We start from the raw sequence: 16,228 nt of genomic DNA, 5'->3' as shown, positions 1-16,228 counted from the left end.
ATGGTGATACAGCGCGGTAGAATCAGGGACACGCGGCGAGCCAGGAACAAAAATCAGGCCAGTTGGGTGTTGCGTAGAACAGGCGACCGACAGGATGAGAATTTGACAGGAACTATTTCCGAACGGCGGATAAACAAGAGCCAAGATAAAATGATGACAGGTGCTTCAGGGTAGCAGTAGGGGTGAAGGTGAATCTGTGTGCGAAAAAGCAAAAGTTGACGATGCTTGATAATAGGAGGTAGCGAATTCACCATTCAGTCGTTGGCAGGACAGGAAGAGAGGAGGCTGGGGCTGGGGGGTGTAGCATGGGGGGGTCGGGAAGTCGTCTCGGTTAATGTCTGGCTGGTGGGAGCTCATAACAATTAATATTATGCGTGCGGCGCACGAAAAAATAAAGTGGCAGCCACTGAAGCACCAGCCACCCCAGTTTTTTCCACCTAAAATTTCTGCCCAATGACCTAGACGCGTCGCGTTAGAGAACATACGCGCTCATCTCGCGTCACATTCTGGCCAATCGAATCATCAACAGTTGGTAGCGGGGCTAAAGGGAGAGCCCCTCCTCCCTCCAACATCCATCATAGCTCTTTACTGTGCTGACGATGACGATGGCCCAGCCTTTTTCGCAAACATCTATTTGTTGACCTCTGGCCCAAGGGAGCCGGTGCATTGACAATACCAACTTCAAACTACGGAGCCAAATAAGAACCGAGACCAAACCAAAAAAAAAAAAAATCAAGAAAAACCCAGACAAACCATCTAAACCGACCCTCCTCCTTGTTTTCCTGACCTTTCGAAACTAAACCGTTTCCCCATCTGCTCTGTATTCTACACGTCATGGCAGACGAGTCAGAGTACACGGAGTCGGATATATGGGCGTCGCCGTCACAGAATGTCCCGACCCGCCCCAAGACGCCCAAGACTCCCAGGACGCCCAGAACACCAAAGACACCCACAGGTCAGCAAGATGCGCATGCAGAGACCATCGACCCCGAGGCCGCACTGCGCAAAGAACTAGAAGGCGTGCGCAACGTCAACGAGTCGATCGAGGGCGTAATTGCTGCCCTCGAGAAGTCCGGCGGCAACATGAATGTCTGTCACACCGTTGGACTATCATGACCATGTGTCCTCCCTCTTGCTTTCCCGTGTCTGGCCACCCATGCTGATACCAATCCCATGCACAGACCGTACTCAGCACAGTAAACCATGCCTCGACGCTCCTCAACTCATGGACCCGAATCCTGTCGCAGACCGAACACAACCAACGCCTGATCCTCAACCCAGCGTGGAAGGGGGCCACAGAGGACTTGGCCGAACAGGAAGCAGAAGCCCTGCGGAGGCAGCAGGCTGCCGAGCGAAGAGCGGCCGAGGAGGAGCAGAGGCGTGAGGAGTTGCGGAGGCGACGCGAGGAAGAAGAGAGCAAGAGGAGGGTGGGTACATCCACATCCCGGGGTACCCGCGGCTTGGTCAGAACACGTAGTACTCGGGCGAGGGCTGGGACCGTTACTCGGGGCGGTGCGGCTTCGAGCAGCGTGAGGGGTAGCTCGATTGCCAGCGCGAGTGGCCGAGCAGGTTCCGGCATCGGGAGGGGACTCGGTGTCGCCCGAGGCCGCCCACGGGGCACGAGATGAGATTCTTGCGGCCGGCAGGTACCTCCCTGTACATTCCTTCTTCAGCATTAGATCCCAAGATACCCAATACCAATCGGACCGGAAAGATAAGAGATGACAGAACAAGGTGCATCATCCAACTGAATGCTACTACTTTTTTTGGAAGAAGTGGCTCAGCTTCTTCATGCCCGACACATTGACCTTTTTCAAATCCCTCACACCGCGACTCTCGTTTGCCTTGCGCCTCTTCTCTTCGTCCGCCTTCTTCTTCTTCAGCTCCCTGACTTCCTCCTCCTCCTCGTCGCGCAGGCGCTTGGACGAGTAGTCGCCAATGGACCGTGAGGCCACTGCCTCCGCTCGCAGCTCTTCCAGCTTGGCCAAGTATTGGTCGAGCGGCGCAAAGCTGACGCCACCGGCGCCGGGGTCGCGCAGGCCCTCGTTCAACCATGCCGTAAGCTCTGGGGACACGAGCCTCTGGCAGATCAGGTCCAATGCCACCTTGAGCTTCTGCAACTTGACAATCTCGTCGGTAGGTTTGATAGCCTGCTCCACCTCTCCGCTCTCACCGTCGGCAGCGGCTGTTGAAGAGTCCCCGCTGGTCTTGGGCTCCTGCTGAGTTGTGGGCTCATCCGACTCGGCAGCCTCCGTCACGTTTCGGGTTTGGTTTGAGGCGCTCTTCTGATTAATCACTGGGGCCTGCAGGACCCTCGTGACAAACTGCTTCTCCAGGCTGGGGGGGAGAGCATCTCCCTCCACCAGGCACCTGGCCTTCTCCAGGCAGGTTGCTAGGATCTTGTCCCTGCTGAGGCGATACATCAGCTCGTCGCCTGCCTCGACGGTGTCGCAAACGGCCGCCATCCTGGACTCGAGCAATGCCCTTGTCTTGTTCCACCTGAGTATTTCCCCCAGGTGAGATGATTCGCTGGGCAGGTTGTCAAAGTAGTCTTCGCTAGACAAGAACAGGCGCTTCTGGCCCTCCACGTTCTTGCCGACAACCGACTCGGCCAGAGACGGCAGCAGAAGGAACATGGGGTCCATGGGGGTCGCGATGAAGAGGTCCGCGCATGAGACGGCCTGGCCGTCGATAGAGGAGGTCGGCCTGCCACCGGCGGTCGTCGTCGCGTCGGCTCTTTCAGACGCAATCAGCCAACTTCGCGGTGTATTCTTCGGACTGGCTATCCTCGTAAACTCATAGAAGCCGGTCTCGGGGCAGACAAGGTAACGCGACGGTTTCGCGTGGCGCGGGTGCGGGAGTGTGATGACAGCGGCATCCTTGGTGGCTTTGGTCGGCAAGACAAAGAGTTTCGGCGGCGACTCTGTGCGGGGAGGTAGCTGGATCTTGGATGATGAGGCCTTAGAGGTGTCTGTCTTCTCCGATTCCGTAACGGCGCCCGTTGCCGATCTCGTTCGCGGCATGGCGGCGGATTGAGAACGACTGGAGTCTCGGCGCAAGTTGTACGATGAATTGAAAGTTGTCGAATGATGAAGATGGATCAAGGGAGTTCCAATCTGGCGTCTCGTAGCTGTAACGTTCAAGGTGAAGGCTCTCGATAATCAAAATTGCAGAAGAAATTGATAGACTGAAGCTGAAGCCGCTCAATACGATGATGTACAGGCATTGTGTAGAGCTGTAGGCGATAATATTACAGTGGTAACTAATCTGTGCTCCATAACAGCATACTGACTATGTGGCGTTGCTAGCCCCCAGGTCCCTTGCGATGTGGATGCGCGTTCAGTCGCGTTGAGACGCGTCTCTCTTCTAGGATCCCTGGACTAGGAGGGAGGCAGTAGCCTTTAACAACTGCTACTAGGCTCGTACTTTATCGGGTTTCCAGCGGTTGGTTCAAAGTACGGGTAGATGTCCACTTTAGTATTTGCTGGTAGCAGTAGCAACTCCTCTGCAACGTCAGCTATAACACCCGTACTCCGTGCTCGGGATTGAAAGAAAAAAAGAAGAAAAAGAAAAAAAGAGGTCTTGCAGCAAATAGGCCAGACCTCCTCTGCCCAACATAAACTGGGTACATGCATACGTGGATATGTACATAGGTACTTGACGTGTCTTCCACCAAAGCGGTTGTGCCCAAGCAACAGCAGGGTCCCTCGCCAGCTGGCAGCTGGTACGTGCCTTACGGGTTTCAGATTCCAGGACAGAGCCCCCCAAACATCTCCCTCGCTTCATTTCCAACTTTGTGTTTCTCAATATCAATCGGCGAGCTTGTTTCCTATTCCACTGTTGGGTGTAGCAGCCCTGTCGGAGGCATTTTCGGCGACTATTTCTAGATGCACACTCGGGGAGCCCGGTACTAGCATCACTACATCACGGTGGGCCTCAGCAGGAAGGCAAAAAAAAAAAAGATACAGACACCGCTCAACGTGTCTCTCTGCCGACGACCCAGAGAGTTAGTATGCAGGGTGCTGTCCCTTTCCAGCGCCGAGATACATGCTGATACTGTCCAGCTCGCTCCAAACACACAGCATGTCATCAGGGTCAGGAAGTGGCATTCAAGTTCCCGCGTCGCCCATCAAGAAGGCTCGGGAGCGCCAAGACGATGGATCGCACTTTCTAGGTGGCAGGGACGATGATTTTGGGAGAGGCTCCCGTGCCGCCAACCCATTCTCTTTCAGAGGGACTACCGACTTACTGAGCTCGAGGAGTAATGGAAACAGATTCTCCCAGCGGGGAAGTTCCGCCACTCGACAGCCAGTCGACCAGCAACCTGCGGTCAAAGGACCGAGCTTCAGTGAGAGGCTCACTTCCACCCGCATAGAAGAAGCTGGCAGTTGCGAGAGACGCAGACGTGTCACCGAGTCTCGCAGCAAGGCGTTTGGGCTGGGGAGAGGGGACATGGACGAGTACAAGGCGAAGGCCGTTGAGATTCCTGATATTCAGCAGCAGCCCATCACATTCGACAGAGATGCCGTTCTGTCGAAAGAATGGCGCAACAAACCTCATCTACACAGGAGCAATACGGCTCCGAGCCCCCGGAAGATGACCGGCACAGCCGAGGCTAGCTCAAGCCAGCAGCACACCCAAGCAAAGGACGGGTCCGCAGACGAAAGCCGAGAATCTTTTGAACCCTTCTCCAGCTTTCACCTGTCGCGGCGCTATCTGCCCCACCGGATCATTGCCCGTCACCTTTCCGGAAAGAAATTGGTGAGCATCAAGGGTCTTCTGAGAGATGTCAAGGCACCCAATTTTGAGTTGCCGGATGTCGAACAGGATCTTGTTGTCCTTGCCATCATCGCCAACAAGTCGGCTCCACGATCGCACAATGCTGTCCTAAGGCCGGGCCAGAAGGAAGAAGACCGTGGGAAGTACATGGTCTTGAGCCTGTGCGACCTGGAGTATTCCGTCGACTTGTTCCTCTTCAATTCCGGCTTCGACCGCTTCTGGAAGCTTACAGAGGGGACTGTCGTCGCCATACTCAACCCTGGAGTCCTGCCCCCGCCGCCTGGGAGGCAAGACACGGGCCGTTTCAGCCTAGTCATCAACTCGGACGAGGATACCATCATTGAGCTAGGCGCCGCACGAGATCTTGGATCATGCCAGTCCATACGGAAAGACGGGAATGCCTGCGGTTCCTGGGTCAACAGGAAGCGGACCAGCTTCTGCGAATTTCACACCAACGAGGCGGTCCAAAGAACAAGATCTTCCAGAATCGAACTCAACACCGATGGAGGATTCGGGCACGGCCCTCGCAGACGACAACACAATGGTGAAGCCAAAAAGGATGGCGGCTTCAAGGACAGCGGCTTCAAGGATGGCGGCTTCAGGGCCAAAGGCCCCAAGAACTACGACTGGGAGACCAAGACGCGCTACTTTACTGCCAAGACGATGAGTGCGGCCGATCTGATCGACGGCAAGGGCCAATCTGCCGAGGACAAGAAGGAAAGGGAGGCCCATATAAAACGCAGCATGGAAATCAAAGAGCGCGAGCGTGAGATCATGAAGAAACTAGCACTGCACGGCGACGCTTCTGGACAGGAATACATGCGGCTCGCCGCTGCCAGAGACGGCCACGAAGGCCCCGTGGCTGCATCGAGCCGGAGCGGGGCATTTGGTGGAAGCAGCTTCCGGGACAGCACAGCTCTGGCCTCGCTAGGCCTCGACAGGAAGAATCGAGACATCCAGCTCCATATGGGAAAGAGGAAGAGAGCGAACAGTTCACAGAATGATTCTGCCGAGCCCAGGAGCTCATCGATCCTAGGATGGGGTGGCGGCTTGAGAGACAAGCTGTCGAGGATGAAGGCCGGCGAGAAACTGCGCAGGGAGAACCAGGCGCCTCCTGTCCAGAAGAAGACTCGATTCATCACTGAACAGGGAATCCGCGAAGCTGGCCGTGAGAGCATGGAATCAGTCCTATCCTCGAGACAGGTGGAACTTGACGACGATGATGACGACGAGCTTCTCATTCTGCAATAGCATCCCCCCCCCAAGCATTGGGGCAATTTGTGCCTCTACTGAGTTTGTGTTTTTTGCCCCTTCCTTCTTAGAGTCCCTTACAGTTGTCCGGCTGGCATGCATGCATCTTGCAAAATGATATTTTCCATTTCTTGTCCATCAACGTGCAACGCCGTCCAAAGATTACAGGAAGCGACGACAGCCCCCGGGGGAACACGAGCCAGTTCCACATTGTGCCGCAGCAATGTTGCTATATTCCATATGAGGCACACGCCCCCTCGTGGCCTACGCGGAAGGGACAGCCGAGCAGCAATGGACGCAGTGGGCGCTACAGGGAATGACCTGAGATGAAGAATTCGCCCTCATGTTCGAGTCGTCTCTCCTCGCTCGACGCGGACGATGCCGGCTGTACGGTGGGTGCATGCTATGCTTCTCATGGAACCAGGCGAGTCGGTTGACGAACCGATCCCCCACCAGAACGCGACATATAGTAAACAATGTATCCGACTACCGCACAAAGTAAATCTCGGTAAAGGACGGTAGTGCACGTGTAAGTTCGTGACGGAGGAGCAAGGTATTCTCTTCAGCTCCTTCCAAGGAATCCTGTAGGTCAGAGCATAGAGCAGGAGCAGAGACCCTGAAGAGGCAGGACCTCTGTGCTGTTGACTCTTCCTCTCCTACTGCTTCTGCCACTGCTCCAGTACCTTTCCTCCTCTTTTTGCCAACAGCCCCTTTTTCTTCACCTGTTCCTCCATCTACGCATCGTCAAATATACATTTACCACACGGCAGATGGAAGCCACGGCGTACGGGCATCATTAAGCAGTATTCCTTATCAACCTTGAATCATGAGATTCCCCCGCTCAGCCCCCGCTCTCCTGCTGAGCCTCGCGGTCCCTTGGCTCGTGGACGCCGGCATCCCCGTTGTCGGGGTGGGTTCGACCTCTGAAGCCGTTCCTCTGAGGAGGAATATCAACGAGTTGGCGGCCGAGGCTGGTCCACAATGGTATGTAGACATCCATCGGATACTGCTTTCGACTTGACGAGAATAAGCACTTACAAGCGGTGGCCCCGGATTGGCTGGATGAGAAAACAGGGACCTCTACATCCAAGCTCTGATCGAGATGCACGAAGCAAATGCTACTGACGAGTCTTCCTACTTTCAGGTGATGGGTATTCTTCCCCTTTGCTCTCCCTGGCTACCTGTAGCCATACATCTGGGGTGTGTCTGATGCTGACGATACCACGGCTAGGAATCCATGGAAAGCCCTTCATCGAGTATAACGGTGGCGGGGAGCAAAGGGTAGGGACAGATAAGTGGAGGGGGTACTGTCCTCATGGTGTGAGAAGCCCGGGAAAAAAAATCTCGTCCCCAGCGAAGGCCCTTGACTGACGTTACGTCTGTTGCGTGGATGCTAGGAGAGGCTGTTCTTGGCATGGCATCGTCCATTTGTTCTTCTTCACGAGGTATGCCTGTCTCCAGGGGTGACGAAGATGGAATCGTGCTTTGAATCAAGGTAACCATTCAACCGTGCAGCAAATCATCGTTTCCACAGCAAAGCGTATAGCTCGTCGATACCCGGAGGAGCAAAGATCACGGTATATGCGGGCGGCCGATCAGCTGCGCTCCCCGTTCTGGGACTGGGCGGCGGACATGCGAGTGCCCCCTGTAACGGCGTCCCAGACTCTGACGATCAACATCTCCACCGGTAACGGTGTCGAGGAGAGCGAGGTTGAAAACCCTCTCTGGACTTTTAGATTCCCTCGAGCAGCGTTGGAGAGCCGGTTCGGGGAGGGACAGTGGGACCCGGACAACAATAATGAGCGGACCTTCCGCTGTGTTGAGCCAGGCGAAAGCTATCCTCGCACGGCCAACGAACTGCTCGCGGAACGCCCGTATCAAAGCTGGTTGGTAAGTCTTGGCTCATGCCTGCCGCGTCACGCAGACGATCGACGTTGCACTCACTGATCCGGATACGCAGTACAACTGCTTTACGCGCGCCCAGACCTTTTCCCAGTTCGCGTCAACGGGCGACATTGGGATGAGCCTCGAACAGATACACAACGGAGTTCACTGGGACGCTGCTTGCAAGGGACAGTTTCTCTCATCGGAATTTTCGGCCTTCGATCCACTCTTGTAAGTCGTTCTTTGTTTCGCTCAGGGCAGGTTGAGAGTGACGGGAGCTGGTACAGCTGCTTAGGTGGTCCATGATGGCTAACGACGGATTGCAGCATGTTGCACCACACCAATGTCGATCGACTCTGGGCGTACTGGCAGGTGATTCACCCGAGCGAGACCATGTTCCACGAATCGTACGAGGGCGGCGCGCGATTCTCTACACGAGAAGGGACAGTCATCACGCCCAGGTCTCCCCTCCATCCCTTCTTCGCCTCGGAAGACGAGCTGCACACGCCGACGACGGTGGACAGCATCGAAGACTTTGGGTACACGTACGAGGGCCTCGAATACTGGGAAAAGTCGAGGGAGCAGATGGCGCAGAACGCCAGAAGGATCATCAACAGACAGTATGGCCCCGGGAACAGGGAACTGAAGCGGCGCGATGGCAAGCCGGTGAGGAGGTACTCGGTGGCGATTGAAGTGGAGGTGGACGGTCTCGAGCGGCCGTGCTCAGTGGAGCTGACGATTGCCAACCACTTTGTGGGAAACTTTGTGGTGATGAAGCAGCCGAGGAGTGGCATCCTCTACGGCAGCTTCCCGCTACACGACATACTAAAGGCCGTCGGATCGGTCAAGAGGCCGTTGAGTAACCAAGGGAAGCCGTTGGATGGAGACGGGATCTTTGACGCGATTGTTCACTCGTTTGATATTTCCATTGTCAAGGTGAGTTTGGAAGAGAGCACCGTCACGACGCCAGCCCACGCAAAAGTGTGCATATCATCATTGCATGTACTGACACATTCGGCAGCCCAACGGCGCGCACATTCCCCTTTCAACGGTCCGCTCACTCAAGATTGAGCTTGAGGATGTGCTCGTGACTCCCCCAACGTCAGACGACCAGTTTCCCACGTACGGTATACCCCGACGACGTCCACTGATTGCCGTGCAGAGGCAGCCTACAGCTACGCCTTCGTCTGATTTGACGCCGACGACGACGACGACGTTGACGCCGACGACGGCCTACGAATGAGCCAGGTATGAATGGACGGAGACAAGGTGGCGCGAGGACCGTAGAGATTTTCGGACCTGGAGGACTCGAAGAGACATGGAGGGTATGGACCTGGAACAGGTAGTATTAATACAGAACGAGTAGTCTTGGCGGTAGGATAGCAATACTGCAGTACGATTATCACGACGTGACAGTGGATATGAGTCGAGAGCTTTTGACAGGGCTGTGTACGTGGGCATTGCCCCCCCCCCCCCCCCCCCCCACCGCTACTAGTTGGTAATACTCGTACGACTACTCGTAAATATACGGAGGAGCGTTGGAAGGTGTTTGGAGGTTGAGGAGGGCGGCAGCGTGGGGCGGATATGATGACCGGTACGCATTCCGCCTTTTTTTCTTCCTTTTCCCTGCCCCCGCTGATTGCTGCGTTTTAGTTCCGAGCGACCCTGGCGGTTCAGCGTTGTTGACGAGTTGATGCGGTAGATTGATGGGTCGATATTTGTGGATGAAGCACGTGTATATTTGTAGATGCGTGAAGGTTGTGGTGCTAGTCGTGTTTATGACTCTGTTGATGGATGAGAGTGTGGCCAGGGGTGGCAGATGCAAGTGACGTGATGGGGGCCGGTATCAAAACTCGGTATTAGGTGTAATGCATTCTCGCAGAGTATGGAAGCGGTGTACAGAGACCCGGTTGCTCCTACTGGTACTACATAATACTATACATGTATTTATAATATTATACCTGTATCATATTACCAGTAGTATTATATTATAGACAGTCAATACGTCTTACGAAGCTACGAGCAATCAAGAGCTGAAGAGGGAAGCCAGCAGGCTAGTGAGGAATTGGACATTACTACTCCGTACAGATGGATGGCGGTTAGATGTGACGATTGGAAAAGTGAGTAAGAGTACTACTAGTATGGATGATGTGTATCATTGTCAATAGGGTGAGACAGAACGAGAGAGAGAGAGAGAGAGAGAGGGAGAGAGCGAGGTGAGAAGGACCAGACGAGACAGACGGTCTAGTTCAGCGGCCCACCCCCCCGAAAACACCCGCAAGACACCCGCAGGACCCTGGTTTCTTATTACGGAACATGCAGTATCGGGAGCGAGCGAGAGTGAGGGAAGTGAGGGTCAGCTGTAGTATTGAGACGTAAGAGTTAGAGAAGAGGGATAAATGAAGGAGAGGGAGAAGAAGAAGAAGAAAAGACGCGCTTTGGGGGGGGGGAATCCCTTTGGGTGGATAGGGCGTGACGTCGTGACCAGCCGATGACGGAGAGGTTGGGAGTAATATTACATAATATACATGCATTATATATATATATATATATATATATATATATATATATATATTCTGTATATATATTCTCTGTACTGATATAAGTGTTACACCTTACAGGTTAAAAATAAAAAAACAGAGTATCGAGCACGGGGGTAGTATTACGGAGTCTTTTGGAACATGGAGGGATGGAGTGTGTGCGATGAAGAAGCCTATGAGTATGGGAATACGGCACGAGTGCGGTCGAGGTAATGGAGAAAAGAATGATGTACAAGGTAATATCCGTAGAGAGGAGGGCCGTAGAGGAGTAGATGTAATGCTCGTACATGCCTAGAGGCTCCATTACGTTAGAGCAACTGGGCTGGTTGTTTTCCATTTGGTAATAGCGCCGCGCCAGACACGCCTCTCGGGTCCCCCCCCCCCCCCCCCCCCCCCCCGGGGCCCCCCCCCCCCCCCCTCTGGCCCGCGAGTAGGAGATAGCAGTAGCAGCAGCAGCAGCAGTAGCAGCAGTAGCAGCGGCAGAAGTAGCGGTACTCTCTGCCCGTGCTGCATGTAATCTGTACAGACTACATCAGTACAAGTACTCGTAGCAGCGGGACCTATAGTGCTACGCATACTGTATTAGGTAACCCTGTATCGTGCGTAGTCTGTAGCCTGTAGGAGGGAAAGAAGAGAGAGACAAGTTCCCATTATGTATTTCAATCGCCTTACCGACTGCTTGGAATAGATAAGCATCCCTGTACGGGTTTGCACATGTGTTTATACTCACCCCTCCATCTGTACGAGTATAATAATACCTGATGCTAGTCTGTACTACTCACGTGCATGTATTACAGTATTATCACTAGTATTATTCAATCACTCAATCTTCAAAGCCATGACGACGATCGGGGAAGGACCCTGGCCTCTCAGTGCTCACTTCTCTCTCTCTCTCTCTCTCTCCATACCGCGGGCTCCTCTCTAGGTGGTTTAGGGCCTCAGGCTTAGACATTCCAGGTATTATCGTCTGTAGGGCATCGTCACCGAATAATACCCCTTAGTAATACATGTATTATATAATCGGTAGTCTATTCGTAGTAGCTAGATGCGGAAGAAGAGACCTATGATGGCCCATTCACACCGTCTACATTGCCAATCGGCCTCGCGAGAGTCCTTGACAGAATCTGCCTCTTTTTTAGGCCTTTACCTCCTTTTTTTATATTATGCATGTATATTCTTTTTTTTCCCCGTCTATTCGTTGTCATTGCTGCTAGTTAATACTCTCTAGTCTGAATGCAGCTGACGGCAACTCCCCTTCCCCTCCTCTGACTACGAGTATATTGATTGCTACTATGAGGAATATGTAATCATCACCAGCAGTTACGATATCCCTCTAACCGGTTCGTCTGACGGCTGCTGCTGCTCTACAGAAGATCCGTTGGACCGTTACCACTAAGGAAGAACATCATTACTCGTACATGGAACAGCGTGGTCGAATGAGCGACTGCGAGTTGTTCGCGTGTACGAATATGTGCATTGTCGTCTCTCTACACTGATACGTACACCCACCCACACACGCACACACACACAACACACACACCCCTCCACTCACTCCCCTCACTCCACCCCCGTCTTTTTCTTTTTCTTTTTCTTTTTTTCTCCCTCTCTCTCTGTACGAAATTTCCATGGGACCATTGACTCTCTATCTCTACTAAACCGTACTTTGACTTTTTTATATACCCTTGACGCACGCGACAATTCTTCAACCCTCTCCCCTCCCCCCCCAGTTCCTAGCAAACCGCCCAATGACGCCGCTGACTGCGGATGCTTATCTCTCTGTGGCGCCTGCAACCTGTCGTCCTACCACGTCCACCTCCACGTATTACCTGAAAAGAGTAAGCCTTGTGTGTTCCACAGCGCTAATACCAGGGTCCCTCTTCGCATCCAGAAAAGCAGCCTCTCTTATCTCGGCATCTTATCATCCTCTGGAGGGAGAGAGAGAGAGAGAGCTCCCACACTCTCTCCATCTCAAGGTGAACCCCACCATACACCATCTCCGCCTCATCATTCTTGTTCCCTGGCTTCTCGCTTAAAATCATCCTTGGTTACCAAAACCTCCACTTCTATCTCACAAAGTCGCGCGGGGCGCCATCGTTTCGGTCAGATAATAAAAACAAGAACAAAAAAAGAGTACCCGGCGTATTTGGGCTCAAGGCCAATCAGACAGTGTGTGTTGAGAGATTCCGGAGGGTGTTCCTCCTTACCTCCCTCTCTCTTTCACGAGATTCTCTAGATATATACGGGGAATAAAAAAAGAAAGAAGGAGGATCGTTGGTGGGGTGTGGAACAGAGCAACTTGTCCGCTGCTGCCAGTTACATGGGGCCAGATTATCATACACACACACGCACGCACACACGGCACCACATACGCCCACGCACCGCGCGCACACGCACGCACTGATTTCCCACTACCTTACTCCCCTTGTCCTGATCTAAGATACTTCCTTATCTCTATCCCTACGATACGCCCGCTGCTGCCCACCATGGCCCATATCAGCGGTAGTAAACACCTCTCCTCCTCCTCCTCCTCCTCTACACCTGCCTCGGCCTCCACCGTACAGAGGACCGCCCCCATCCCCATCGCTCCCAAGCCTCCCTCACGACCCGACTCGTCATCAACCTCAGCTTCGGCCTCGGCCTCGACTTCACTTTACCGTATCGATAGCAGCGCAGCCGCCGCCCGTCGTCTCGATGTCATTGGAGGACGTCCAGCTTCTGCCAGCAACAGCAAGAGCCACAGCCACAGCCTCGTCAATACCAGCAGCTACCACCCTCCCGGCGCCGGCACAAGTAATAGCAGTCTGAGCAATCTATTGCAGGCCAGCAGGGGCGTCTCTTCCCCCTCTCATCCCGCCCACGCCGCCGCCGCCGCCGCCGCCGCCGCCGATCGTCCGGCCTCCTCGGCCCCGGCATCTGCCTCGGCGCCTTTACCCCCCTGTCGTGCCTGTCGTCAGGCCGGCTCGAGGTGTATACCCAGCGAGGACGACGACGGCTGCATCTCCTGCCAGGTAAACGCCCACGAGTGCTCGCTATCCCTGAGCCCCCCCTCGTCGTCGTCGCGGAAGAGGAAGCTCTTTCCCGGAGAGGATCGGCTGAGCTCCTCGTCACCCGGCGGTACCCTGCCGAGGAGACAGATCATCAATAACAGCAGCAGCAACGGCCAGCACCACCAGCAACACCACCACCACCACCACCACCACCACAACAGCAACAACAACAACAACTCGAGCCTGTCCAGCACCGCCGCCAGCAGCTCCTTCCTAGAGGACATGGCCAACGTCGGCGGACCCACCATGCTCAAGAGGACCCTGGGCCTCCAGCAGGACCGCTTCAGCCAGTACATCGGGCCCACGACCGACTTCGAGCCGTCCCTCATCAACCTGTCGTCCTTTGACCCCCAGGGCGAGAGCCTGCTGTCGCGGGGCACCCTGCGCAAGGTCAGCGACGACGACACCTTCCTCATGCTGCCCGACGGCACCACCCCGGGACACGAGCACCTCATCAGCGACCTGGACGACATCGAGGCCGTCGTCGCCCCGCACGGCCGCAAGCTCATCGACCTCTACTTCCGCATCATCCACCCGGCCTTTCCCATCGTCCAGAAGCACGTCTTCATCGAGAAGTACGACCGCTCCTACCGCGAGTTCGACCCACCCGTCCTGGCCGCCGTCTACCTGCTCGCCATCAACTGGTGGGAGCACCACGACGACCTCGTCCGCGTGCCGCGCCCCAACGTCCGCCACCTCGAGCGCCTCGTGCGCACCACCCTCGCCGACGCCATCTACCGCCCCAAGCTGTCGACCGTCCAGGCCGGGCTCCTCCTCTCCCAGCGGCCCGAGGGCGACCAGTGGGCCCCGACCGCCCAGGTCGTGGCCACGGCCCAGGAGCTGGGCCTGCACCTCGACTGCTCAGGCTGGAAGATACCGCCGTGGGAAAAGGGCCTGCGCAAGAGGCTCGCCTGGGCCCTGTACATGCAGGACAAGTGGGGCGCCCTGGTGCACGGGCGGCCGTCGCACATCTTCCCCTCCAACTGGGGGGTGCGCAGCCTGACGTCCAACGACTTCCCCGACGTCGAGTGGGACGAGGACGACGTCGAGGAGAAGCAGGACATCGAGCGCGGCCGCCTCGTCTTCACGCGCGCCGTGCAGCTGTCCGAGGTGCTGGCCGAGATCCTCGAGACCTTCTACACGCTCGACGCCGCCCAGACGGTGGCCGACGCCGGCGCCCAGGGTACCCAGGTGGTCCTGTCGCTGGCCAAGCCCATCCAGCTCAAGCTCAAGGAGTGGTACGGCAACCTGCCCAACAGCATCCGCATCGACTCGACGTCGTCGCTGTCGGCCACGGCATCGGCCTCGGGGGCGTCGACGTCGACGTCGTCGCTGTCGTCGCGCTTCACGAGCATAGGGTACCTCCACCTGGCCTACTTCGCCGCCGAGATCACCCTCCACCGCCGCATCATCCGCTCCCTGGCCGCGACCGCCACCGCCACGGACCCCTACGTGCAGAGCATCTGCCGCAGCGCCGCCAAGGCCCGGCTCATCTCGGCCATGGACTTTGTCAACCGCCTCGGCCCTATCCACCTCCGCTCCTTCTGGTACTTCGCCTCCAAGACCAACTTCGCCCTCATCGGCACCTTCGGCTCCCTCCTGTGGGCCACCTCCCCCGGCCGCGAGGAGGCTGAGTGGTACCGCCGCCGCCTGTCAGAGTACCGGTGGACCCTGTCGGTCAGCTCCAAGCCCGGCGAGGGTCGCGGCCTCACAGAGTTCGCCATGACCATGCTCGACATCTCGACCGGCCTGCTCGACCAGCTCCCCGAGAAGCCGTCGATGAGCCGGAACGGGAGCATGGCCGACTTTGCCGGTGCCGGGCCCGGCGGTCCCGGTGGCCTCGGTGGTCCTGCCGGCCCTCCCAGCATGAGCATGCTGGATACCTACGCCGGGATCCACAGCCACAGCGCTCTGCCGAGTGGCGTCCAGAGTCCCCAGAGTACGAGGTATAGCAGCGACGACGACATGGATGACTATCCCGACATGTAACTTTTTTTTTTTCCTTTTCTACTCCCCGCTCTGCTTCGCCCTCTTCACACCGGAGCACTCTACCATTTCCTGTTCTCCTCCGCTATCAGCGTTTTGAGTAAACAAGGGTTTCCCTTACCTTTTTTTTTTTTAGCATATCCATGATGATGTCTCTTATTTAATGGCTTTCCCTAGTCTTTTTTTTTTTACCTAGTCTTATTTTCGGTCTTTGCGTCTGTTTCGGTACAGGAAAGCAAAACAGCATTTGGCGATTCGATGGAGATCGTTGTATGTGTTTATATGTGCTCTTTTCCGTAGCTTCTTATAGCTCTCTCTGTTTTCGGCTAGGGAACACCTCTTACTTTTATGTTGGTCAGGGAAGAAAGAAAGAAGAGGGGGGGGGGAGGCAACGTGATATAAATTATTGGGGAGGGGGGAAGCGAGGAAGGAAAAGGATGTGAGGTGAGACCTCTATTTATATTTACGCATCTTGGAAGGTGGGAAATGACTGGATGATGCAAGGGATACATGATGTTATGTGATTCGGGATATACCTGGTATTTTTTTTTCTTTTTCAAGCGTAAAAATAAATGGATGAATGCTTTTATTACTTGTAAAAAATGTCTTGTGACCATAAAACGTCATGACGAGCTCAGATCGGTTTTTTTGGTCATCCTCTATACTTTTTATTTGCTCATGACAAAGGGTATATATATATATATATATATATATATATATATATGAATGCGTGCGTGTATG

At 55.0% G+C, this 16,228-nt stretch overlaps 6 protein-coding genes across 6 annotated transcripts; 5 read left to right on the top strand and 1 right to left on the bottom strand.

Moving 5' to 3' along the window:
• Positions 1 to 834: 834 nt before the first annotated feature.
• Positions 835 to 1,628, top strand: GMORB2_5031 (DASH complex subunit Duo1; the record flags this gene model as incomplete). The annotated part of the gene is made up of 2 exons (XM_035467005.1): positions 835 to 1,089; positions 1,182 to 1,628. 2 exons carry the CDS (start codon positions 835 to 837, stop codon positions 1,626 to 1,628), a joined length of 702 nt encoding a protein of 233 aa, XP_035323017.1.
• Positions 1,629 to 1,757: 129 nt separating this feature from the next.
• GMORB2_5030 (Ydr279p protein family (RNase H2 complex component)) lies at positions 1,758 to 3,023 on the bottom strand (the record flags this gene model as incomplete). Its single annotated transcript, XM_035467004.1, has 1 exon — positions 1,758 to 3,023. The coding sequence occupies one exon, from the start codon at positions 3,021 to 3,023 to the stop codon at positions 1,758 to 1,760; it is 1,266 nt and encodes a 421-aa protein (XP_035323016.1).
• A 1,060-nt stretch (positions 3,024 to 4,083) lies between these two features.
• On the top strand, positions 4,084 to 6,030 carry GMORB2_5029 (minichromosome maintenance protein 10; the record flags this gene model as incomplete). Its single annotated transcript, XM_035467003.1, has 1 exon — positions 4,084 to 6,030. One exon carries the CDS (start codon positions 4,084 to 4,086, stop codon positions 6,028 to 6,030), a length of 1,947 nt encoding a protein of 648 aa, XP_035323015.1.
• Positions 6,031 to 6,856: 826 nt separating this feature from the next.
• Positions 6,857 to 7,401, top strand: GMORB2_5028 (tyrosinase; the record flags this gene model as incomplete). Its single annotated transcript, XM_035467002.1, has 3 exons — positions 6,857 to 7,014; positions 7,105 to 7,181; positions 7,262 to 7,401. 3 exons carry the CDS (start codon positions 6,857 to 6,859, stop codon positions 7,399 to 7,401), a joined length of 375 nt encoding a protein of 124 aa, XP_035323014.1.
• Positions 7,402 to 7,611: 210 nt separating this feature from the next.
• On the top strand, positions 7,612 to 9,157 carry GMORB2_5027 (tyrosinase; the record flags this gene model as incomplete). Its single annotated transcript, XM_035467001.1, has 4 exons — positions 7,612 to 7,920; positions 7,991 to 8,145; positions 8,241 to 8,850; positions 8,936 to 9,157. The coding sequence occupies 4 exons, from the start codon at positions 7,612 to 7,614 to the stop codon at positions 9,155 to 9,157; spliced, it is 1,296 nt and encodes a 431-aa protein (XP_035323013.1).
• A 3,780-nt stretch (positions 9,158 to 12,937) lies between these two features.
• GMORB2_5026 (Fungal specific transcription factor domain) lies at positions 12,938 to 15,490 on the top strand (the record flags this gene model as incomplete). Its single annotated transcript, XM_035467000.1, has 1 exon — positions 12,938 to 15,490. The coding sequence occupies one exon, from the start codon at positions 12,938 to 12,940 to the stop codon at positions 15,488 to 15,490; it is 2,553 nt and encodes an 850-aa protein (XP_035323012.1).
• Between the last annotated feature and the right edge of the window lie 738 nt (positions 15,491 to 16,228).

Source organism: Geosmithia morbida, assembly GCF_012550715.1.
Source record: "Geosmithia morbida isolate 1262 chromosome Unknown scaffold_3, whole genome shotgun sequence".
NCBI lineage: Eukaryota > Fungi > Ascomycota > Sordariomycetes > Hypocreales > Bionectriaceae > Geosmithia > Geosmithia morbida.
The sequence above is the reverse complement of the archived record's forward strand: the minus strand, read 5'-3'. Positions and strand labels throughout refer to the sequence as shown.